Source organism: Bison bison, unplaced genomic scaffold (genome assembly GCF_000754665.1).
Source record: "Bison bison bison isolate TAMUID 2011002044 unplaced genomic scaffold, Bison_UMD1.0 scf7180017864332, whole genome shotgun sequence".
In the NCBI taxonomy this organism is placed as follows: Eukaryota; Metazoa; Chordata; class Mammalia; order Artiodactyla; family Bovidae; genus Bison; species Bison bison.
In genome coordinates this window covers 2,055,364-2,081,392 of record NW_011494904.1, presented here as the reverse complement: position 1 = coordinate 2,081,392, position 26,029 = coordinate 2,055,364, and the positions used below count along the sequence as shown (strand labels likewise).

The window sequence follows — 26,029 nt, the reverse complement described above, 5'->3', positions numbered from 1 at the left end:
TTAAAAGACGCTTACTCCTTGGAAGGAAAGTTATGACCAACCTAGATAGCACATTCAAAAGCAGAGACGTTACTTTGCCAACAAAGGTTCATCTAGTCAAGGCTATGGTTTTTCCTGTGGTCATGTATGAATGTGAGAGTTGGACTGTGAGGAAGGCTGAGTGCTGAAGAATTGATGCTTTTGAACTGTGGTGTTGGAGAAGACTCTTGAGAGTCCCTTGGACTGCAGGGAGATCCAACCAGTCCATTCTGAAGGAGATCAGCCCTGGGATTTCTTTGGAAGGAATGATGCTAAAGCTGAAACTCCAGTACTTTGGCCACCTCATGTGAAGAGTTGACTCATTGGAAAAGACTCTGATGCTGGGAGGGATTGGCGGCAGGAGGAGAAGGGGACGACAGAGGATGAGATGGCTGGATGGCATCACTGACTCGATGGACGTGAGTCTGAGTGAACTCCGGGAGCTGGTGATGGACAGGGAGGCCTGGCGTGCTGTGATTCATGGGGTCACAAAGAGTTGGACACGACTGAGCGACTGAACTGAACTGAAGTGAAACTAGTTGAAAGTTAAAAATATCATAAGTCAAAAGTGCATGGACCATGCCTTACCTGCTGAACATCATAGCTTAGCTTAGGCTACTTTAAACGTGCTTGGAACATTACGTTGGCTTATAGTCAAGCAAACTCTTCTAGCAGAAAGCCTGTTCTGTGATGAAGTGTTGAATGTCTCTTGTCATGAATTGAACACTGTTCTGAAGGTGGTAGACAGGCTGGTCGTCCTGTCCGGAGCGGTTGCTTCCGCCGTGACCACGTGGCTGACGGGGCTACAGGCGCCTCCCTGCCCAGCATCAGGAGAGGACCCTGTACGTGTTGCTAGCCTAGGAAGGGCCAGAATTTAACATCTGGAGTACAGTGTCTAGTGAGTAAGTATAGGTTTTGCGTCATCGTAAAGTCACCCGTTTCTAGATGGGAGACTGTAGTTGTATTCCTTTGAGTCTTTCCCAGACCCCAGAGTGGGGGAGATATCTGCCTCTGCAGTGTCGGACATCCTGAAGGGCAGGTGACCAGATCTCAGTTACTGACGGCGTCTTGACCTTTCTCCTTCCGCTGCTCACCTCCCTCCACCCTCCTTCCCCCATTCCTGGTGTCCAGGGCCCTGTTCTTGTGTCCAGGGACCCGACCTCAATTCCAGTGGGTACACATAAAGAGCTTGGTCCCTGGATGCATTCCGCTCCTTTCTGTTTCATCTAGACCTTCATCTTCTGCCCTTGCCTCTCTTTCTTTCTGTCAGCCTCCTGCTGACAGCATTTGCTCCACACCGTACAGAAGTAACCCAGGACTCTTTTTGAACTAGGATGCCTTCACATTCTTTGCCTCTTCAAACCTGATAGAACATGGAATATCAATAAATAAAAGAGCACTGGCCTCTATGTCCACTTGCTTCCTGTCTCCAAGCCTGGAGCGACCTGACAGGCTCGTGATGGACCCATGCTCTGTGGCCTGGGGGGAGACCCCGCCAGCCCTGCAGACTGCACCTTAGACATCGGGACTCTGTGGACCTACTGATTGGCAGGGCCTTCAGCCTGTTGGTCACAGGCATTATCACTGGCACTGCACTTACTCTGCTCTCTGGTGGACTGTACACTCCTTTAATCACTTACCACAGTGCTTTGAAGCAGGACTCTCACGACCCTGGTGTTACGCTTGATGGGACTGAGGTGAGGAGAGAGGTGTGGGCCGTCCCAAGGTGTGGCTGGGGACGGAGCCTGTGGGTGGCACGCAGCCAGATGGGCCAGGGCCCGGGCTTTGAGCTAGCTTTCTGGCTGCTCCTGTTGCTTAGTTGCCCCATTGTGTCTGATTCTTTTTCGACCCCATGGATTGAGATTTTTCGAGGCAAGAATACTGGTGTGGGTTGCCATTTCCTTTCTCCAGGGGATCTTCCTGACCCAGGGATCGAACCCACATCTCCTGCCTATGTCTCCTGCATCGCACGCCTGCATCAGCAGGATTTGACTGCCGAGCCACTGGAAAGCCCCACTTTCTGGTTACATCCTTTTTTACTTCTCTCAGCGTTTGTGTTGAGACTATTCACTCTTTTTACCTTCTCTATGGGTCTGATTCCTTTTTGTTGTTAACAGTTTTTTAAATTGAAAAGGTAACGTATGAACCTCTTAAAAAGCCCAACAGTATAAGAGTTCAGAGTGAAATTCACTGACTCCCTTACATCCCAGTTGAGATTTCCCCACACAGAAACAGTGATGACTTTCATTATTTTCACTTGGATGCTTTACTGATACTCTGTGTGTATGTGTAGGTCCCTCTTGGAGCTGCCCCGGGATAGCATTCGTTGAAACTGTCGTAGAGATCGTTTCTCCTGCCTCTCCACACTCAGCCTTGACACCTTCTTCAGAGAGAAGATAAAGGCCATATTGCTTGAACCGGCTTAATTTCCTGCTGTTGCACCAACAATCTATATCTGTAGCTCTTCCTCCTTTCTCCTCCAGTATCTGTAGAAGTGTCAGGTTAACCCTTTGGCCCCTGATCTTGATCCAGGTCCATTGCAAGAGGTTGTTTCACTCTCCACAGGTCCCGTCTTATTAAAATGCTCAGATATCTTCTACCCTGAAAGAAAAAGCAGGAGCAAAACCAAACAGCCTTCCTCTCCCAACTTTCCCATGACCCAGACACCTCTCTGTACCATGCTCTGTTTCCTTCCCTGATAGCCAAATTCTGTGAATTCATTGTTTTCATTTATTCTGTAAATGTTTGAAGGGCACAGTTGGGTACAGTTTGGTCCCTGACTTCAGGAGGCTTGCGCTCAGTCTGGGAGACGGTGGGCAGTATTACCAGGGAACCCATGTTGTGTCATTTTTAAGAACTCAGACTCTGAAGTTAACCTGGGTTTAAGTCCTGGCTCTGAAATTGGTAGTTCTGTGACCTTGGGAAATTACTTTTGTAACTGTTGTTGTTTGTTTATTCATCTATGAGGTGGGAACAGTAGTACCTGAATTACAGTTAGACATGGTGTTTCAATGTTACATTGGGGGTTAACACGTAAGTACTAACAGCTCTCAGCTCATTGCTCCTGTCATGATGGCATTAGCCAAGGGTAGAGAGCGCTCATAAAGGGAGGATTCAGACACCTCCCACAGGCTTCTCAACTTTTGCTTCTGTCTTTCCACTAAAATTTGACAGGTCAACAACTGCCAACCCAGTGGCTGGTCTTCATCTTCAGTTCAGTTCAGTTGCTTAGTCATGTTCGACCCTTTGCAACCCCATGGACTGCAGCACACCAGGCCTCCCTGTCCTTCACCAACTCCCGGAGTTTACCCAAACTCATGTCCATGGAGTCAGTGATGCCATCCAACCATCTCATCCTCTGTTGTCCTCTTCTTCTTCTGCCTTCAATCTTTCCCAGCATCAGGGTCTTTTCAAATGAGTCAGTTCCTTGCATCAGGTGGCCGAAGTATTGGAGCTTCATCTTACTAGACTTCAGAGTATGACCCATCATTTCTTCACGTTTGCTCTAACTTGTTCTTCTCTTCTAATGTTTGCTTATCTATCTTCCTGCCCTCTTGGTGTTCTAAGTACTATCTTTTTGACCTTTTACTTTTTTTGACTTAAGATGTTCTTCCAGCATGGATTCATTCATTTCACTAGCTACCTAGTGATACAGGAGTCTACCTGTGTCAGTGCTGTTCAGTACAGCTTTCAGTGATGATGGAGCTTTCTGTTCTGCTGTGTCCAGTTTGATATTCACCAGTCATATGTGGCTAATGCTATTAGAGGGCTGATTTTTAATTTGATTTAGTTGGAATTAACTTTTGAAATAGCCATATGTGACTAATGGCTAATGCCATACTTTGACCCACATTCAGGGACTGCCTGTGGTCTCAGAGTCTTTATTTGTAGGTCAGACTGCCTTTCAGCGATGTGATGGTTTGTTCCTACTGGATAACTTGCACATCTTGTTCAGGCAAAGATGATGCACTTTCACAGCCTCTGAAGCTACCCTCAGCGATGGGTTTTTAGTGAAACGCCATCAGTGATAACAGAAACAGGCTTGGGATCACATCTGTTAGAACGGCTGTCATCAAGGGGAGAGAGAGCAAGTGTTGGTGAGGATGTGGAGGAAAGGGAGCCCTTGCGCACTGTTGCAGGGAATGTAAGCTGCTTCAGCCTCTAAGGAAAACAGTATGGAGGTTTCTCAGAAGGTAAAAATAGAACTATTATATGACTCATCAATCCCAGCTGTGGGTATATATCTAAAATAAATGAAAACTGAACCTCGAAAAGGTATCTGTGATGCTTCCCTGGTCTAGATTGGTCAAGAATCTGCTTGCCAATGCAGGGGACATGGATTCGATCCCTGACCTGGGAAGGTTCTACATGCCACGGATCAGCTGAGCCCGGGGCCACAACTACTGCACCCTTGCTCTCAAGCTTGTGAAGTACAGCTAATAAACCTGTGTGCCTAGAACCCACGCTCCCCAAGAGAAGCCCACTGGAGTGAGAAATCCATGCACTGCAACTAGGGAGTAGCCCCCACTTGCCTCAGTTAGTGAAAAACCTGCATGGAGCAACAAAACCTGGTGCAGCCAAAAGTGAAGCTACCTGGATTCCCATGTTTATTGCAGCATTATTCACAGGAGCCAAGATACGGAAGCAACCTCAGTGCCCATCCCCAGGTGAACGGATAAAGAAGATACGGTACACACTGAATATATACAGTGGGATTAAATTCATCCAGGGGAAAGACATGCTGCTGTTTGTGACAACGTGGTTGGACCTTGAGGGCATTATGCTAAGTGAGAAAAGCCTGAGGGAGAAAGACAAATACTGTATGATATTACCTATATGTAGAATCTGAAAAAGCAGGGTAGGGGAATGTGTTAAAGGAGATCAACTTTGGAGAGATGAATTAAAGGGTATAAACTTATAATTAGAAGATAAGTTCTGGAAATCTAATGTACAGCACAGTGATTATAGTCAACAATGGTGTATCATAAAATCAGAGTTGCTCAGAGATTAGATCTTAATGTTCTCAGCATTAAAAAGATGATAATTATGTGATGTGATAAAAGTGTTAGCTAAAACTACTGTGGCAGTCATATTGCAAAACATAAATGTATCAGTCAACATGTTGTATACCTTAAAGTTACACAATATTATATGTAAATTATATCTCCATAATATAAAAAAAAAAGCAGGTGCAGTAGATTTATCTTCATATCCTCACAGGAGCGACAGTAATCAGTCATTTGCTCTAGGTTATTATGATCACTGAGAGACTTCCATGCCTGTGGCTGTCAGCTGCTGACTCCCCCATAACCCTTGCTGACTTGTTAGTGTGCTTGAATGGTGTGGTAATCAATATAAAACTATGTGCTTTCAGAAGTCTTTACAAATATACTTGGGTTATTACTAGAGAGTCATCACTAAAGTCTCCTTGGCTTTGTTGGAGGATTGCCAAGGGCAGTTTAGGCTGCAGTTGCTTGATCTTGCAGCTTGACTATAGAAATTGTTGTGTTCAAAACCCAAATTGTGACATAGAATGTTATGTGTTGGAATGTGGCTGTGTCATCATGTAACACAGTGTAAGTTTGATACAGTATTGGACTGCTCTGTATCTAATCTCATTCATGAATTTCTGTCTCCAAGTATCTCAAATGTCTTTGGATAAGAAGTGCAATGAAGAATATTAAGGTGAGGAACCCATGTGTTTCAGCACGTGTAGCACTGGAAAGATAGTTACTTATATTATTTTTTGAATAGTGGAAAAGGGAAATAAGTGACCTAGGTTATTTATTTTTTCCTCTGAAACCTATTGAATTGTAAACTCCTTTGAGTGCAGATGCTCTGTTTTATAGGTATTTATATACCAGACCAGACATGATGTCTTGCTAGCTTGCATTCATGCTGAGTCACTTCAGTCATGTCTGACTCTTTGCGACCCTGTGGACCATGGCCCGCCAGGCTCCTCTGTCCATGGGATTCTCCAGATAAGAGTACTGGAGGGGCTGCCATGTCTTCCTTCAGGAGGTCTTCTGAACCTGCATCTCTTAATCTCCAGCATTGGCAGGCAGGTTCTTTACCACTAGTGCTGTGTGGGAAACCCCTTGCTATCTTAGATGCTCAATAATGATATCTTGCTTGGTTAGCATTTCTAAAAGAAGTGTCAAGTGTAACCACATTTTATGTATAGTACTGGGACTGTATGTAAGAGCTGGAATTGTGCTCTTTTTCTCCCTTCTTCAGACGTCAAATTTGTAAATATACAATAATCTTTTTAACTCATTTTAAGTAACAAACCAATTTAGAAGTAGTAATAAAAAGTAGTAATCAAATTATGCAAGAAAACTTAGTGGTGATTTAAAATGTTATTTAAAAAAGTTCAAACTTATCAATAATTTAAAAGAAATTTTCTTTAATTAGACTTGTGTATGTATGTATTTTAATGATATTTTGAAATGTGGATATTTTTGTGGCTTATGTTTAGTCTTATTTGGAAGCACGTGGTATATAAGGCATGTACTAAACTGTAAATTCTGTGAATAACAAAAAATATTCATTACATTTCTATTTTACACTTAAGCAACTTTAAAAAATAAAAGGGAAACTCCCTAGCAAAACATATATTTTTGCATATATATGTTATAAACATATAAAATTGACTAAACATAAAATTTAGTCAATTTTCAGAAGTTACAATCCTCCTGGCTTCTTATATTCACTCACCTCAACTTTCAAGATAAAACTTTTTAGTCAGTATTATAACACTTAATAACAGTCCAGTTGGAATTACGCTTGTGTTTCTTGCTAAGATTTTATCTTCAATTTCTTTGCCTCATAAACAACTCAGAAACTGCTTTATTTCTGCTGTGGGTCTTCCTCCCTAGGTTTGGGACGGCGAAGACTGAGGGAAGGGAAAGGGAGGGGTCTGAGCCTGGGTTTGAGTCTCATTGACCAAGACTCCGTTCTCAGACTGGCCACTCTGGTAGATCACTTGTGTGACAGTCAGTTTCCTGATCAGTGAGATGGGGATTCCCTGGTGACTCAGTGGTAAAAGAATCTGCCTGCAATGCAGGAGACACAGGTTCGATGCCTTGATTGGGAAGATCCTGTGGGGTAGGAAATGGCAACCCACTCCAATTTTCTTGCTTGGGAAATCCCATGGACAGAGGAGCCTGGCGGGCTACAGTCCATGGGGTCACAAAGAATCAGACATGACTTAGTGACTAAACCAAGGTGGGATAATGGCTAATTTGTAAGATTGTTGGGTGTGTTAGTAGTTACAATAAGGCTCACTAAGTGTTGCTAGGAATGGTGATGTGCAGTGGGCTATATCATATGGCCTTCATTTTTCAGTCTTGGTTTCTGTCTCAGTCAAGGCCTTTTTTGGGCTTAAAGGCACATACATGATGTAGTTTAAGCTTAGAAAGAGCAATTGTAAAGAGGCATGGGGCTGTCCCTGGGATCAAGAACAGCAAGTTTAGCTGTTCCTCTCTTGGTCTGGAGCTGAGAGCTGAAAGCTGGCAGCTTCCCTTTGCTGGGATCACACTGTCCCCTGTTGCCTCCTAAGAGGCATCTGCTCCACTCTTGTATGTCTGCATTGTGTTGCTTCTACTGCTTTGATTTTCACACAGCTAATCCCAGAGCCTCACAGTCCTAGGTGTATGTAACGCTCTCGGTCCTAATTCTCATATCTGAATCCCAAGTCCTGATTTCTGGGAGAGTGAGGGTTTGATTGGCTTTGCTTGAGCTCTGCTTACTCAGCTGTGGCAGGGCTGGCTTTCAAAGAACAGGAGGACTGCCAGTCTCCCCTCTGATAGCAAGAAGGGATTGTGTGCTTGAGACACATAAAGCAATAGATGTCTGCTTTAGCTGCACCTGTGGGACTTTGCAGATTCCCTGATGCTAGGCACTGAAAGACAGAGTTCGTAATAGTTTGCCCAATTTAGTGGGCAATGGTTATATACTAGAGTCACCAGGAGGAGCTCAAGTACTTATGACAGGCCCTATCTTTGGGTATTTTGATTCAGTTGCTTTGGGATATTACTCAGGCATTTGTATTAGGAAAAGAAAACAAAAATTCTAAACCATTGGCTTAATATGTTCCCCTCACTGTGGTATGTCTAGTTCAAAGATAAGGGAAACAAGGTTCCTGATATGTTTAAGAAAAGAGAAAAAAGATATACACATGATCTGCCAGATAGTGATTGTAAATGAAAGAGCCATGGACAACAGAGGTAGAGTCACCATTTCCTGACAATACTGACGGTTCACCCACGCGTACTGTAAATGTATATGTGCATTACCTACTCGGTCTGTTTGCTTCCCTCACATCTTATTCTCCCCTGAAGCTGTCGATGTCCTGAGGCCCAGGCAGCATGCTGGCTTTAGGGATGGTGCTGAGAAACTGCTGCTGATTGGAATTCTCAGCCCCAAAGAAAAATGGCAGCATGTGAGAGATGCCAGCAGCTGAAAGGAGGGTGGTTGAATACCACTGACACTCAGCAAAACCTGAGAAACCTTTGTGCAGGTCAAGAAGCAACAGTTAGGACCAGACATGGAACAGTGGACTGGTTCCACGTTGGGAAAAGAGTGTGTCAAGGCTGTATATTGTCACCCTGCTTATTTAACTCATATGCAGAGTACATCATGCGAAATGCCAGGCTGGATGAAGCACAAGCTGGAATCAAGATTGCTGGGAGAAATATCAATAACCTCAGATATGCAGATGACACCACCCTTATGGTAGAAAGCGAAGAGGAACTGAAGAGCCTTTTGATGTAGGTGAAAGAGGAGGATGAAAAAGCTGGCTTAAAACTCAACATTCAGAAGATGAAGATCATGGCATCTGTTTCCATCACTTCATGGCAAATTGATGGGGAAACAATGGAAGCAGTGACAGACTTTATTTTCCTGGGCTCCAAAATCACTGCGGATGGTGACTGCACTCATGAAATTAAAAGACACTTGCTCCTTGGAAGAAAAGCTATGACCAACCTAGACAGCATGTTAAAAAGCAGAGACATCACTTTGCCAACAGACGTACATCTAGTCAAAGCTATGGTTTTTCCATAGTCATGTATGGATGTGAGAGTTGGACTATAAAGAAAGCTGAGCACCAAAGAATTGATGCTTTTGAACTGTGGTGTTGGAGAAGACTCCTGAGAGTTCCTTGGCCTGCAAGGAGATCCAACCAGTCTGTCCTAAAGGAAATCAGTCCTGAATATTCATTGGAAGGACTGATGCTGAAGTTGAAGGTCCACTCCTTGGCCACCTGATGCGAAGAGCTGATTCGTTGGAAAGGAGGAGAAGGGGACCACAGAGGAAGAGATGGTTGGATGTCTTCATCGACTCAGTGGACATGAGTGTGAGCTAGCTCCAGGAGGTGGTGAAGGACAGGGGAGCCTGGCATGCTGCAGTCCATGGGGTCACAAGTAGTTGGACACACCTGAGGGACTGACAACAACAGAAGCAGAGTTGCTGATAAAGTGGAGTCAACTGTCACTTAGCGTTTATGTTGATACTTTTAGCGTGTTGTTATACGTAAGCATTTGTAACTGTTGCGTTCGGAGAATGAAGGCCCTCATCCTCTACATGGCCTGGTTCGGATCTGCCCCTCTTCCTCTTCTCTGATTTGATTCCTGTCACTGCAGCTGCGCTGACTCTCTCCTTTGAACACTAGATGGGCTCTCTCCTAATCGCCTTTGTTCTGGCTGCTCTTTTATCTACAGTACTTTCCCCGCTTGTCCACGTAGCTACCTCCTTAGTCCACTTCCAGTCTGCTCAGTTGCTGCCTTCTCAGTCAGTCTTATGCTCACCCCAGTTCCTCCTTTTAAAACTGCATCCTGCAAACCCTCCCACTCTGCTTTCCGGGCCTGCCTTCCTTTGAAGAACTTTTCATTTTTAACAGAGCTCTCATCACCTTCTAACATCTTCTGTAGCTTACTGTGTTTGTTGTCTGTTTCCCCAGTGGAAGGTGAGCTTCTCTAGGACAGAAATTTTTGTTTTACTGATGGATCCCTTGCCAGTAATGTAGTAATATTTAATAAATAATGTTGAATGAATGAATGTTTTAGGAATCTCATTCTGTGAGGGTAAATTTTGCCCTACTAGTTTTCCCTAAATCATGGCTAAAACTTATTTCTGCTTTAGTTTTAGATCATTATTAAATATTTGCATGTTAATTAGCAAGTATTTACGCAAATGTAATTAGTATATAATTAGCAAATATAATTAGCATACAGCAGAGACTCTGCCTTTTCTCCCTGTCAGCGTTAAACACTTCTGTTATGGTGCTTGTCCCACTGCCTTGCATTTGGTTATTCATTCACTTGTCATGCTCATCCTTTGGTTGTAAACTTGTAAGGGCAGGGCTTGGGTCCTCTTTATATTTACCGAGTGTCTTGCACATTTTGGGAGCCTAATTGTATTGTGTAGTAGCCAAAATAAGGATTACGGGACTAAATTGAAAAATCATGTCTTATTTCTTATACTTTGTTATCTTGTCTTCATTTGCATTAAGGGGTTATCAAGTGAGTGGTATTTACCTTAGCTTTCTCAGGATGGCATGGGATCACTTACATTTACAATAAGGAACAAAGATAGATTTCTTTTATTTCTGACATTAATAAGTGTCATAAAGTAGAAAAATAAAGCTAAGTCAATATATTATTGTTGCCACAGAAATTGAATTTATGTCAAAAGGATTTGTGCTTGTGATGTAGTGATTCGTATATTTTTCTTGAAATTAAGTCTCTAGCAGGTGACAGCATCAATAATTCACAAAACCAAGGAGCCTTTTGAGATAGGTTAATTTATATATGTGGATTAGAAAACAAATGAATAATGTGCTTAATGTATTCTGACATATTTGAAAATATGCACCAAGAAACTCAGCCTATTAAAAAGGCTGTTCACAGTATTTATTAGATTTTTATTCTTACTTCTTTTACTGTCTCATATATAACATTTTTATTTAAAAAGGAACTAATCTGTATTTTCTGCTTGGTGTGAAAAGTATTATCCATAGTAATTAAAAACCTTTCCTCATTAAAAAATAAATATGCTCATTCTAGACAACTGAAGAAATACAGAAAAAAAATGTAAAAATAAAAAAAGTTCCAAATCCCACAATTCAGATAGATAAAATTAACAATGGTTCCTGTCTGATTTTTTCCTATAAGTGTATATATTAACAAAGTTAGAATTATATTGCAAATGCAATTTTACTTCAACTTTGTTTCATATAACATTATATTATAAGCATTTTCCCTATGGCAGAACTGTAATCTATTTACTCTTTCCCATATTCTGAGTTTTAGGTTGATTGCAATTCTGGTTATCTAAAATAACAGTGTAGTGATATATATATATGTTTGTATATAAGAATACTTGATTGTATTTCTTATTCTTTCTGTAGATTCTAGAAATAGAATTACTAGGTTAAAGAATAATTACTAGTAGAATTCTTAGTTTGAACATTGGATTTATTTCACCAAAATTGTTCTCTAAGGTTTAACCAAATTTATTTTCTTTATGGTGATGCTAGAATGTAAACAAACAAAATCCTTCTCAAATAATAGATGCACTGATGCTTGGTACCATATGAGCCTCAGGAATATCCAGTCTAACTTTGTGTCTTATGCGTGACATCTAAGAGATGAGGCAGTCTCAAAAATAACCTAGTAGTTGGATAAGCTTCAGGCTGATGCTGGAATCTCTGGGACCATTTAAAATCTTCCTACAGCCAATACCCAGCCTTCTTCGGGTGATGAAAAAGGTTTTCGGTTCTCATGACCTGGAACACGACTTACTTGTAAAGGGGCTCAGGGGTGTGAATTGTCTTTTCCTGGACCCATTAGAGAAGAGTTTCTGATTGGGCAGTTTAGGTGAAAGAAATTGGAACAGCTGAAGAGAATATCTTAAAATAGATACGAAACCTGTGTTCCTAGGATTAGTCATTAGGTTTTCCCTTTGAAGGAAGAGGAACACTAGAATTCTGCTAGAATAAAACATGACTTGTAAGGTGTTCAGCCCCTGTGATGTGTAATCCAGGTGAGAGTGCCAAGCAGCGATTTGAGAATTGCTTTTTCTGGAGAGGTAGTTGTTTTCTCGCAGTTACGTGGCAGACTTTTGATCCTTTTGAAAACCTTGTGCCCTCTTAGAAATGAATCTTTTCTTTTCACATGTGTAAATGGTTGAATGATGCCTCTTCCTGAAAGATGGTCTTTTATAAAGAAGGAGTTATGGAGAAGGCAGGTCTGGCTTCCTAGAGGGTAGGAGTGCTGAAGCCATAGATAATGGACAATGGACAGGTGTTTATTGTCCTGAAATAGGCAGGATTACAGTTTTGAGTAAAGGAACAGATGAAGGTGCTGGTGAGCTTTTTCTGCTTCTCACTTGTTCTAACATCACCTCACTCACTTTCTTCTACCTCAAACTACAAAAATGACCACATGAACAGTGAGGCGACTGAAAAAAGCTTTACTTTGTAGTATCGAAGAGCCAGCTCTGCTCTAGTCCTCAGGGCTGGGGAAGCGTCAGTGTTATTTTTGAACCCTTCTGAGATATTGGAGCCCTTGAAGAACAGTATTTTCCAGGTGTATCGTGTGGTTCCTGGGAGATGACCCTTAGATTTATCCACAGGTGTGTCTAGTGTCACGGTTGCTAGTGGTAGCGTTTCCCATTTCTATACTCTTTATAATTAGCATTGATATCAAAATAAAGACAGGTGTGTGTGTGGGCCATAAATGTTACTAGGTTAAAATACATATTCATTACTGCTTTAGTGGAAGGGAATAATCTGGACTTAAAAAAAAAAATTTGAGCAGATTGTGATTAAGAGAGGGTTGAGTCGGGCCCTTTGCCCTCAAGGTGTAACTTTGTTGTGTTGGTCAGAACCTGTCACTCATTTTATCAAGCAAATAGTGTCATGTTGTGGTTTGATATAATAAACAATCTTTGATACTTAGGTACTAAATATATGCTTATGAGACTGAATATTACCTTAGAAAGAGATTAAGCATTTGAATAAACAATGCAATTGGCAGTTCATCCTGCACCCAGAGATTGTTGAATTCCCTTAAATCAGTGCTAATGGGTGCCTTCAGGGACTGTCCCCAACTACTGACTCCCTGTCTCTCACTTCTCTGAAATCATCTGCTTCTTCTCTGCAGCCTTCTGTTCATTTGTTTCAGGGACATGGGTTTTAAACGGGCCGTGGGACCGGTGTTGGTCTGGATGCCGTCCCGGGGATGTTTAATGCTGATGGTGGTGGAGTGGGGTCCTGGGCTCACTGCAGCAGAGTTCTCTTGGGCCCCAAAGTGTGCAGGATCCCAGGCCCCACCCTAGACCTGCTGTACCAGGACCTTCAGAAGCTGAGGCCTGTCACCTGCTTTTACAAAGCAAGTCTTGGTGTGTTTCTTGTGCACACTAACAAGCTGAAAACCAGCTGGTCTGGACGGTCGAGTTGATCAGAATTGGGTCTGAGTCACTTGTGTTTGAAGACTTCAGTCTTACAGTTTTCCTCTTGTTGGTAATTTCTCATAATGAGCCAAGTAAGCGGTATAAACTTAATAGAACTAATTGCAACAGCTTGTTGCAATTGTTCTGAAATATTTCCACGCTCTGACTCTGCTGACAGTGATCCGAGCCTGCTAGCTTGATGCCTGGTGGGCCTTCATGTGTCTGAGGACATCAGTAGACAGATCCCTTGCTCCCTGCTAACCCACAAGTGCCAACCAATGAAAGAAAAGGTAAAATTTGCTAAGAGGCTTGGGCTACAGTTTAGAATCTTTTTCTCATTGCATATGAACCTCAGAGGTTTGTATGTTGCTTTGTATTATATAATTTATTTGGTCTTTGTTACTTGTTAACTAAGTTGGTGGGAGAAGGACTGTTCTTCATACCTCTTGATATTGACAGCGTTTTGCACAGTACTCTGAAAGCTGTAGATCTGGTTTTTGACAGCATGTGCTGTCTTCAATAAAGGTTTTGATGCCTTGCTTAAATGGGAATATAGAAGCCTGTGTTCTGTGTTTCTGTGTCCTCACCCCGCCCCGCCCCAGCTTTTTGATTCTTATGTTCTTTTGAAGAAAAATATTTAAAGACTTGTTCTCTCTTTCAATTTCAGAGTGATCCTGTTGACCATTCATCCTAGGAGCTGTCGTTAGTAGAAGGCCTGTCTATATGCAGAGCTGCTTGCTTTTTAGGGAGAAATAGAATTAGCAATTTGAGATATATCAGACCGCAGGAAGATGGGTGAGGTTTTGCTGAGGAAGAGACTCCCAGTGTGCAAGTACCACACCTTAACCAGTTACCAGTGGTCCTGGTTTCAGAGTTATTGGTATTTTGATATTATCACCACTTTTGTTTTTATCCCATGGTTATAAAGCATTGACACTTATAGAATCATAGGCCAGATAATGGAACTAAAGGTCATAAAGCCACATCTAGGTGTAAATGCTTTAATAGGTCTAACATTCTGTGCTTTTAACTTTATTCCCCCACTCCCGCAGATACAACCCTAATGTTGCTATCAGGTTGTTATTTTTAAAAGTGTTCCTATTTGATTTCATTTACTAGTGGTTTTATGTTTCTGTTTCCTTTCTGGTGTGGATGTCAGCAAATTCTGCTCATAAACTGGATTGATGGGGCCATTCCTGTTTTCGCCACCAGACAACGTAGTCAGGGGCATGCTGGTAGCTATGAAACAGAAATACTTCTTCATTTCTTTAAGTGTCTTGGTTAACCAGACATTTAAACAGTATTTTATGTACTAGTATAAGACCAATAATAAAGTTTTTTGTTTTTTTTAAATTAAGGGTGTCACCCTTATAGTTTTGTGTCTACAGAAGCAAGGCCAGAACTCCACAGTTATCTGAGGCTTCTATGTCATTCTGTCTCAACTTTTTTTAGAAGTCTGTAATCTAAACAGGTAGGACTTTGACATAACCTAAATTTTATAATAAATTTGAATTAATAATTGATTTTCAGAGATCCTACAAAAGATCTAACCTGTACATTTTTTCACTAAATATTTAGTATTTCTCCTCCCCCACCCCCTATCATGTTTGAAATGAACTGTGATTAGACAATTAAGTTTTTAGGAGAAATTACTCACCTTTCTATCTACTCAGATTTTTTTAGAGCTAGTTTGTCTTTAGTGGTTTGTTTTAGATTGCGTGTTGGCTGAACAAATAGCTATATAATCTCTGTTTGCTGTAAGCTGAATCTTGAAGTAGAGCTTATTCTATCTTTACTGTTTTGATGTAGCAACCAACACTTTCAGATGCGTTTTCGTTAAGTCAGCATCTCTCGTCCTGCCATGGGCCCTGGAACTTGCTGCCGTTGTGCCTATTGGCTTCTGCTGGAGGGAGAACGGATAGATCAGTGTGTTCCAGGAGAGACGGAATTGTGAACCTGACCTGAACTTCTTGCTCGTCTCTCAGACTGTTAAACTACCCCTTCCCATGCTTTGACTTTTCTCACTTTTCTGTGTAAGCCTTATAATTCTGTTGTAATACATCACATGTTCTTTTTTGTGAAAGATTGTCTGTAATAATGTAGTTTGTAATTGGACTTACATGCATGCTTGTATAGTTTCTGAAGAACAGGCCAAGCATTTAACAAATTGATTGAGTTGCTAGACCCTCAATGAAGTAGTTTAACGACATTAAAAAAAAACTATTACCCAAAAATGAATCCTTATGTGTCTTGTTTCTACTCAAGAGCGACTATTTTTCTGAAAGTTATGAGTCCAACTCTAGCTTAAAAGGCTGTCCTATTTTTAGGTCTTTGAAGGTAGATAAAAATATTCCTCTTGTTTATTTACATGTTCTGAATTTTATATCGTGTAACCTATATTCTCTACATTTTCTGTGCTGTTTTTAGTTCATAAATCTTGCATAGGTTCTAGTCTCGTTTCTCTTAAAATTGTTTGTATGCTTCTGTTGTTTTTTCTCTCTCCTTTAACATCACTTTATGGCATTTTCCTCAGACAACTCAAACTGGCATTTTGGGATTATTCATTTGTGTCAGTAACAGTTTTTCACTGTCTTAAGACATACTCTCCCAAGTAGGACTTCAGCATGATGCTTTTTCATTAGTCTCCCTTTTCAAGCCTTAGGCCGCTTAGAATGCTGTGTATCAGAAGTTGGCTCTATTCCTTTTTTCTTCTCAGATGAACTTGAAATGATCCATTTCAGGTGTGATGTGAGTTGCGATTGGGCTGATACTTCTAGTTGGAGAATAAGAGAGCTGTGTGTTTAACCAGGTGGCGCTAGTTGTAAAGAACCCTGCTGCCAATGCAGGAGACATAAAAGACATGGGTTGGATTCCTCCTATGGGAAGATCCCCTGCAGGAGAGCATGGCAGCCCACTCCAGCGTTCTTGCCTGGAGAATCTAATGCACAGAGAAGCCCGGCGGGCTGTGGTCCATAGGATCGCAAAGAGTCGGACACAACTGAAGCTACTGATGACACACACACGTGGTTAACCAAGTGCTGGAAGCCTCTGCTGGCGGGAGGGCACACACACAGCTGGCAGTTAGAGGAGGGGACCCCACACAGGCTTGCCTCTGCTCCTTTCTCTGCAAACTCAGGAGCAACGTGGACCTAGGTTTAATTCTAGTCCCGGTCTCTGGGCCGAGACTGGCCTCTTCGCGCCTCAGGGCCACTCCCGCTCTCACGGGCCCCTGTGTGTACTTGTTAATTTCAGTGCTGAAGTTTGTAGTGATTAACTAAATTCTACAGCCCAGGCTTCAACATTACTCTTTCATTAATCCAGTATTACTGCTAGTTTGCTCCTAGTTGAGAGTATGTAGTCTGCTGATCCGGCAGTTCAGTCTGGAGCCTAGTGGCATGCTCACCTGTCCTGCTTCGTTCTCTCTGGTGTACACTCAGCTCATGCTGGGCCCCTTCCATCCCCGTTTCTCCTGCTCTATGAGGAAGAGCATCTCTGAAAGGGAGAAGAGTCTAGGGTAGTGATTTATGCTGTACAGATTTTCAATCTGGATTGTCATTGAGAATAGATTCATGAGTGTAACAGTGAATTCCACTATGTACAAGTGTGAATAATAAATTTCATTCTGTCGATAAATGTTGAGTTTACCTACGTGCCACTTATTCCATTAGATGATGAAGTGTTAGTTGGTCAGTTGTGTCCAACTCTTTGCTACCTCATGGACTGTAACCGACCAGGCTCCTCTGTCCATGGGATTTTCCAGGCGAGAATACTGGAGTGGGTTGCCATTTCTAGCTCCAGGATTAGATGTTCACTGCTAACCTATGTCCTTTTACACTAATCGTAGACTTGACCTCATTTCCTCTTTAGGAAATGGTGCTCAATCCTTTCTCTACCATTTTAAAGGTCTAACGCTACAATGAATAATAAGGAGAAGTGAAAACTGACTTCAGCTACTTGAGTACAAATCTCCCCCAATTCCAGAATTTATAAAAACTTGGATTGTTTTTCCCCCAAATGCTTAATTTTGCTCTTGAACTCTACTTTGCAGGAAACCAATTTATTCACTTTCTAAAGTGGCCTAGTGTTTGTCTAGCAAGGAAATCAGCAAAAGGGTTCTCAAAGAAGTAGCAATGAAATTGAAAAGTGTCTACTGTCACCACTGGTGATAAATCAAACTGATGTTAAAGATGCAAATAGTCATTCCAGTATTCTCTTCTCTGCTATTGGAATTGTTTAAGTTAATTAAGCTAGCAAAGTACTTCATTATCTATTATGCTGCATGCTAATGGCAGATTTAAAGTTTCACTTTTATCATTTGAAAAATTTTCTGAAAATCTTATCTAAATTCCTACATCCATTGCCATCTAAGTCTGTATACTTAATGGTAACTAATACTGTTATTTGGGAGAAAACATTTATTGTACCACAGTGAGGTTTCTAGTTTGTGAGGTTTACAAAGCCAAGAAATTTTAGGAGACTAATCACATTCAAGGTAACTTTTGTCCATCTTTTTGAGAAAGTGATTAAAACAATATATAATGCATTTTTATTAGACTCTCAGGAATTTAATTATATTCAACTTTGTAGTTTCCAGTTTGTAGTGATTTACTAAATTCTAATTTAGTTAATTAATTTAGTAGAATTTTAAATGTACTCTATTAACTAAAATTAAAAAAAGCTGTTATAAATTACTGATATGATTGATTTCTTTCATTTGCAGCATTTGAATATCAGGACACTGACGGATGATATGGTAAGATGATCCTTGAGGTTTCCTTTGTTATAAATCTTAACTAACCCTCTTATGTTGATGGTGTGCTCCACTAACACCTTTAAGATTGCTACAAACTGCATGTTTTGAAAATGGACTCTTTATTGTGCTAAAGTAAAGATTGAACTGGTGAAATATATTGTTGCTTTTGAAAATAAAAGGGACTAGTCAATATGTTCATTTAAAATTTTTGTTTAATCACAAGTTGTTAGTCAACTTGGAATCATTCAAATCATTTCTCTTTCTTTGGGGATGAATTGCACACTGCAAAAAGAGGTACAAAAAATAGTTAAAGACATGTCAGCTTTTCAAAAATACGTAGTTACTAATTAAAGTAAGCCAGACTAAAACATCACTGATATATTCTTAAAGGTTTGTTTAAAAACGAGAGAACTAGATATGCCTTACCCTGTATTGTGCATGCTGAAAATAATAAGCTCTTATAAGTACTTAAAACTTCATAGAACCATTATAGATTTTTATATATTCAAATAAATTTTTCTGAGAAATATATTTTTGAATGTAACACTAGGTTATTGGTAAAGGATGACAAGACCCAGATAAACAATAACATAAATAATACAGAAGCATGATAAAGGGCCAAACACAGCACTCTGATAACGAGGATTTGAATTCAGCTTCACTTTATGTCAAATGTGAAACAGTACCTAAAATACAGTGAGCACTCAAAAACTTCAGCACCTCGCTATCCAAAGTACCATCTTAGGCACGTGGTTCAGGGGGCATACAAAGATGAATGAGACATAGATCTGGACATGCACGATTTAAAAAACTGAATTAGAATTCTACATTTTACTTCTCTGGTAGAATCTAAGGAAAGGATATTTATATAAGCTTCTCTGGATAACATTTTTTTAATAGGATAATATTCAGAAACGGTGGTAATATTGAGCAGTAATGCAGATTTTGGGTATAGCTTCTCACCCTGCCAGGTGGGTGATGTCCTTATTTAGTGCTGAGCGCAGCGGGGCTCAGGCAACTGAAGTAGGTGGCTCGCCCGCATGTGCACGGCTGGCAGTGGTGTAGCTGTGGCTGAAGTCCTGTTCCTCCTTGCTCCAAACCCACACGCTTGCTGTGCTGACTTAGCTTTCAGATGATTTCTTAAGGCCGACAGTAAAACCATGTGCGATTATTATGTGTGATCTTTTATGAGAATTTACAGTGGTATATTTGTAAAGCCTCATTGAGATATAATTCATATAGCATGTAGTTCACCTATTTAAAATGGACAGTTCAGTGGTTTTTTAGTATTAATATATTTGCAGAACTGTAAAACCATCACCACAATCAATTTTAGAACATTTTCATCACCTAAAAAGAAACCTCATACCTATAAACAGTCACTCCCAATTTATTCCCAACTCACCTAGTCCTAGGCAATGGCCAGTCTATTTTCTGTCTGTAAATTTGCATTTTCTGGACATTGCATGTAAATGGAATCGGTTGCTCTTTCGTGACTGAGTTCTTTCACTGGACATCGTGTTTTCAAGGTGCATCCATGTCGTGGCCTGTGTCATTGCTTCCTTCTGTTGCTGAGTGCTTTCTGTGTGATGATATTCTTGAGGCTTGTTCGTATTTTATGGGCACTCTATGTTTTTTTCCCTCTTTTCATTCAGATCCCACCCTTATCTTTGTTTTGTTACTCTTTTATTTTTTTTGCTTTGCCACCCCTCAGTCTACCCCACATTCTAGAGTGGCTGCAGCCTACTGCGCTGGAAACCAGTGTGCTTTGATTTTCTATTAGTTAATGGGCTGCTTCTCAGGGAAGACTTTCTCCCTCCCGCCTCTTTTCCTCACCTTTCTCCTTCTCCTTGTCCCTTGGTCAGAACTTTTGGGCTCTACCACACCCTGTGCATATTTTTGTCAAAGCAGTATATGATTTATGATCCGTCTTTCTCACTAGTTTAAATCTTTTGAAGACTGAGACAGTATGTTGTTATTAATACTTCCAGACAAGTTGTCTGGCACATGTTAAGCATTTTCATCAGTTTGTTGAACAAATGAAAGAGTGAGTCTCGGTTTTGCTAACCTGGTATTGTGTTTGTCCTGCATCTGGTCCTGGCATAGCCCTGACAGGCTTTCCAGAGATGGATCTTGGCTCTCCACAGGGTGGAGCAGCTTTGACAAGGACCTGCTCTCAGCCTTTCCGACCACCTGCCTGGGTCACTGACTGTTGCCTGCCTTCAGCTTAGATGGTTCCATGTTCCCCTTCTCTCCCAGGGGAGGCTTGAGCAGGCAGGCTAGTCTGGGCAGCTGGCCCAGGGTTCTGGAGGCCAGAGAATAAGCATGGCTGTCTTGAGCAGGAGACCCTGAGTCAGCCCCTTCTTGGCCACTGCTGACGCTGCCCTGTGGAAAGAGCAGTGGACGCGGAATCAGGAGTTTCTCGTTGGGAGACAGAACTTCACCACTTCTCTGCTCTGTGACCGTGGTAGATCTCTTAGATGGTTCACTTACACATAAAGCAGGACTAATCTTATACCTTTTCTGCTTTCCTCTTAGGGTTTTGGTGAATCTCATTTAAGCTCAAGTATGTTGAGCTGCTGCATTCAGTTCTGTCCCTATTTACAAGCTTTAAAAGATACTTCCCGGTGTGGACAGAGGGGTGGTGTGACCGATTCATCTGCAGTTGAGTCTTACAGGGGGTGTGTGTGTGATAGATCGTGTACAGATTTGAGGAGAGAAAGGAAAGCTGGATACTTTGAGGGCTCTTTAAACTGTTTCTGATGAGTTGCAGCACATGGAAGCATTTGCCACTGATGTTTGATGTGTGCTAGCAGTGTGTTTTGGAGAAGGCAGTGGCACCCCACTCCAGTACTCTTGCCTGGAGAATCCCATGGATGGAGGAGCCTGGTGGGCTGCAGTCCATGGGGTCGTGAAGAGTCGGACATGACTGAGCGACTTCACTTTCACCTTTCACTTTCATGCATCGGAGAAGGAAATGGCAACCCACTCCAGTGTTCTTGCCTGGAGAATCCCAGAGACGGGGAGCCTGGTGGGCTTCTGTCTGTGGGGTCTCAGAGTCAGACACGACTGAAACGACTTAGCAGCAGCAGCAGCAGCAATGTGTTTTCTAATTAAACTTTCCCACCACTGCAACATGTGCTGCATGTATGCCTTTAATATAGAACTTCCTGATGTGAATAGACTTTTTTGGGGCAGGACTTGGGACAAGGCATATAGGAATGATGTCTGCTGTAGTCATGTGTTTGAATAACAATATTTTAAAAACATTAGTCGAGACATCTTGGGAAACACTAATGTTAGAAACTAATCTTAGGTTGCTTTTTGTTAAAGGCCTGCAAAAGCACTTCACATTTCAAGGTAGTTTCTTAAATTACTGTCAGAATTAAATTTCATAGGACACTGTTGGATTAAGAGAACGGAGTATTACTGTAGCCTTGAGGTCCATAGGCAGAATTAATATACTTTAAACAGTGTTCGTCCTATGAATATCTGGGCATCTGCTGTGTGTAAAATGCTGTTCAAGGTGCTAGGGTAATATAAAGGTGAAAAAAGTAATTTAGCTTAAAACACTCTTTTGTTTATACCTGGGTTGAAAAGAAAGGTTTCCTTGTAGAGACAAAAAGGTTGGGAGGAGCACAGTCAGGGCCAAGTGTGAAAGGTAAGCTGGATGAAATTGAATGTGCGTGTCACCATGCTAAGTTTTCCATCAAAGTGTCCCCTGGGTGTTTTTGTGGGGAAGGGGTTATTTTTGACCTGCTTTTTTCTCCCTTGTCCTTCAGAACCATTTGTCTAAAGTGCAGTCCTCCTGCTGATCTTCCTCTCTCCTTTTATCTCACTATAGCCAGCATTACTATTGTAATCCCTTGTGTGGCCTGCAGCAATGGTTTTCAAGCTTCTTTGACTAGGATCCACAGTAAGAAGTACACTTTAGTTTGTAGCCCAGCACAACAAACACAGATTCTCTCTGTTGAAACAAAAGTTTTAAGGAACCTATATTTAATGTTTCTAAGCGTAATGGTTAAACCAGATCAAACCAGCCCATCCTAAAGGAAATCAACCCCAAACATTCATTGGAAGGACTGACGCTGACGCTGACGCTGAAGCGCCAGTACTTTAGCCACCTGATGCGAAGAGCCGACTCTTTGTAAAAGACCCTGATGCTGGGAAAGATTGAAGGCGAGAGGAGAAGGGGATGACGGGGTGAGAAGGTTAGATGGCATCACTGGCTCAATAGACATGAATTTGAGCAAACTCCAGGAGATGGTGAAGGACAGGGAAGCCTGCATGCTGCAGTCCATGGGGTCGCAAAGAGTCGGACACGACTTAGCGACGGAACAACAACAACAAAGCCTAATGAACTCTGATCTTTTTCTTTCCCTTCCTTTCTACTCCTTTTACTCCTATCCATCCCATGAAAAAAAAGAAAGGTGATCCAGTCCACTAAGTGGGCTTCATGACGCCGAATAGTCTACAGTTTTATTGATTATTTCAGAGGACTGGCTTTTGGTCTCACTCATTTTCTTTATTGTTCTTTTATTTTCATTTAATTGTTTTATCTTTATTATTTCTATACTTTTGCTTTATTCTTTTAACAGCTTCTTTGGGTGGAAGCTTAAATAATTTATTTGAGAACTTTAGTTTTCCAATGAGAATTTTATGCTGTAAATTTCCTTCTGAGAACTACTTTAGCTGTTAATCTTCTGAATATTTGAAATAGTTTTAAGTTTCCTATTGATTTCTTCTTTTCCCCATTGATTATTTAGATATATCTTGTTTAATTTTCAAATATTTGAGGATTTCCCGGTATCTTTATGTTGCTGATTTGTAATTTAAGTCCCTTGTGACCAGTGGTTTCGGACTTTGTGTGATTTCAGTCTTTTCAGTTTGAGGCTTGCTTTCTGCCCCAGAATGTGGGCGGTCTTGGTGGATACTCCATGTGTATTCTGTTTGTGCTAGAATTGGTCTATAAGTAGTAAATATGCCAAGGTGGTTGATAGTTTTGTTCACGTCTTCTATATTCTGATTTTCTGTTGCTTTTTCTAACAATTACTGAGGAGTGTTGAAGTCTCCAACTGTAATTTTGGATTCTTAAATTTTTCTTCTTAGTTCTTTCAACTTTTGCTTCATGTTTTATGAAGCTCTGCAATTAAGTGCATATACATTTTGTATTGTTTCAATTTATCATTATGAAATGATCCTTTTTATCTCAGTAATATTCATTACTTTTTAGTCTTTGCACATTTAATGGATTTCTCTGCTCTGCCTGATACAGTTATCTCCTTCCCTTTTGAAGAACAAAGACTTGGCTTCTGTGGCCCACACTTTATAGGTTTCATACCCCTTGGACTGTTCCTTCTCTGTCTCTGCTGTGTGTGTGTCTCCTCTGCCTTTAACCTTACACATCTTGTAGACTGTTGTCATCTCTCAGCCTGCTCTCCTGCAGCCACTCTTCTCTTCTTTGTCTCTGGTGCTTGGCTTGGGTGATCACCTCTGTGTGTATCTGTCTTGACTTTTCCTCAAGCTGAGGCATCCATGCGTTGGCCTATTGAATACCTTCAGATCGATGTCTTATTTTTATGTGAAACTCTTTGTGTCCTGAATTAAATTTGTCACTTCCCTCTTAAGCATATTTCTGTCCTGTATTTTCATAGAAGGTAACTTCACCCTTCTAATGTTTCGTTAGGACTCACAACTTTCTGTTGCTTCCTAAGAAGCCAGCTTCTTGGGGGTACTTCCCTGGTGGTACAGTGGTTAAGACTCTGCACTTGCCATGCAGAGCACATGGGTTTGATCCCTGGTTCAGGGAACTAAGGTCCACCATGTCGGGGAAAAAAAAAAAAACTGAAAAAAAAAAAAGCCAGCCTCGTGCACCGCAACCAGAATGACCTATCTGAATTGCATGCCTGACAGTACTTTGCCCTGTTTGTAACTGCGTAGTTGCACCTTTACCTATAGGTCAAGCCTAAAGCTTTTTGCTGTGGCACATAGGCCTCCGTGGTAGGACCCTGCTTCTCTAACTTGATATACGTCTCTCAGTCAGCAAGCAGGAGTCAAGTAAGTTGCTGGAGAATTTACTCAGGGAATGTGAAAAAACAGCCGCTGCTTGGAAAAAGGTGTGTTAAGTGATAATGAGGACTGTTTATTAGCTGTGTGCCAAGTAGCATTCCAAATATTAGCTTTATGAACACATTTAGTTTCCACAACAAGCCTCTGAGTAGGCCTTGTTACTATTCCATTTTTCAAAGATGAAGAAACTGAGGCAAGAGAGAGTACGAGTAACTTGTGTAAAGTCATGTGAAGCAGCCAGGAAAACTGACAGATTGGCCCCAGGGAGCATGATCTTTGCCACGAGACTTACACTGCCACTTAAGCTCTGTCCCTGTCTCAGTGTAAAATCTGAAAGTGTTTCCTTATTTTCTGCTTTTCTCCTGCAGTCATTGGAATGAGTCTTCTGACCTTGAAACTGACCAGGAAAAGTTGTATTCTAGCCATTGATCTTAATCCTAAGAAATTATAATAGTAAAGACATATTGTATTTAAGGAGTTTTCTGTGATAAGAAATGAACTGTTTTGAGTATTTCTAGTAAGTAAACAAAACTGGAAAAGTCGTCTCAAAGGAGTAGTGATGTGTGTGACTGAGAAATAGCAACAGGTAAAGGATATGTTTTCTTAATTGCAAAGAACATAGAAAAACTTCTGTCTGGAAACCACAATCTTGCAGCAGTGGCAGCTTGCCCCCAGGTGTACAGGTAGGCTTTCTAGGTGCCCCTCCCAGGTCCTCCTGGAAGGGACTCCAGACTGCCTGTGGTTTCGTGGTCTGGGCGTGCATGCAGGGGGATCTGTGAGAAGCTCCCCCTGTGCTCCGTGGGCCTGCAGACCCGCTTGGTGTACTTGACTCTGCTGCGTTCCCGGGTGTTTTTCCTTCTGCTGCTGGGCACTGCAGGCTGAGAGCTCAGGCGAGTGTGCCTGCCCAGCCTCCGATTTGTCTACCTGCATGCTGTGCCTGTGGAGAAGGCAATGGCAACCCACTCCAGTACTCTTGCCTGGCAAATCCCATGGATGGAGGAGCCTGGTAGCCTGCAGTCCATGGAGTCGCTAGGAGTTGGACACAACTGAGCGACTTCACTTTCCCTTTTCACTTCCATGCATTGGAGAAGGAAATGGCAACTCTCCAGTGTTCTTGCCTGGAGAGTCCCAGGGACGGGGAGCCTGGTGGGCTGCCGTCTATGGGTCGCACAGAGTCGGACACGACTGAAGCGACTTAGCAGCAGTAGCAGCATGCTGTGCCTGTACCTACCTGGATGTGTGGTGTCTTGTGGAATATATATAAATTAAACATCACAGTTATGAAAGAAAATAAAATGATTTTGATTATCTGAATTTGTGCCTAACTCCGAAGTCTGGTCATGGAACCTAAATCATTAACTTTTTCTTTTTAAAGTTCAATGGAAAAGAATAATTTAAAATAATTTTATCAAATGGGCCTGCTGCTACTGTTGCTAAGTCGCTTCAGTCGTGTCCGACTCTGTGCGACCCCATAGATGGCAGCCCACCAGGCTTCCCCCGTCCCTGGGATTCTCCAGGCAAGAACACTGGAGTGGGTTGCCATTTCCTTCTCCAGTGCATGAAAGTGAAAAGTGAAAGTGAAGTCGCTTAGTCGTGTCCAACTCTTCTCGACCCCATGGACTGCAGCCCACCAGGCTCCTCTATCCATGGGATTCTCCAGGCCAGAGTATTGGAGTGGGCTGCCATTGGGCCTAGTAAGATTTAAAGCTTTCTGTACTGAATTTAAGTTTATTT

General features: G+C 41.6%; 1 protein-coding gene across 1 annotated transcript in view; it reads left to right on the top strand.

Moving 5' to 3' along the window:
* The window catches only part of DIAPH3 (diaphanous-related formin 3), a 563,671-nt gene that overhangs the window by 11,842 nt on the left and 525,800 nt on the right, over nucleotides 1-26,029 (top strand). The window contains exon 2 of the mRNA XM_010853857.1: nucleotides 18,194-18,226. Coding sequence (XP_010852159.1) covers nucleotides 18,194-18,226 — 33 coding nt within the window. The remainder of the gene's footprint in view (nucleotides 1-18,193; nucleotides 18,227-26,029) is intronic.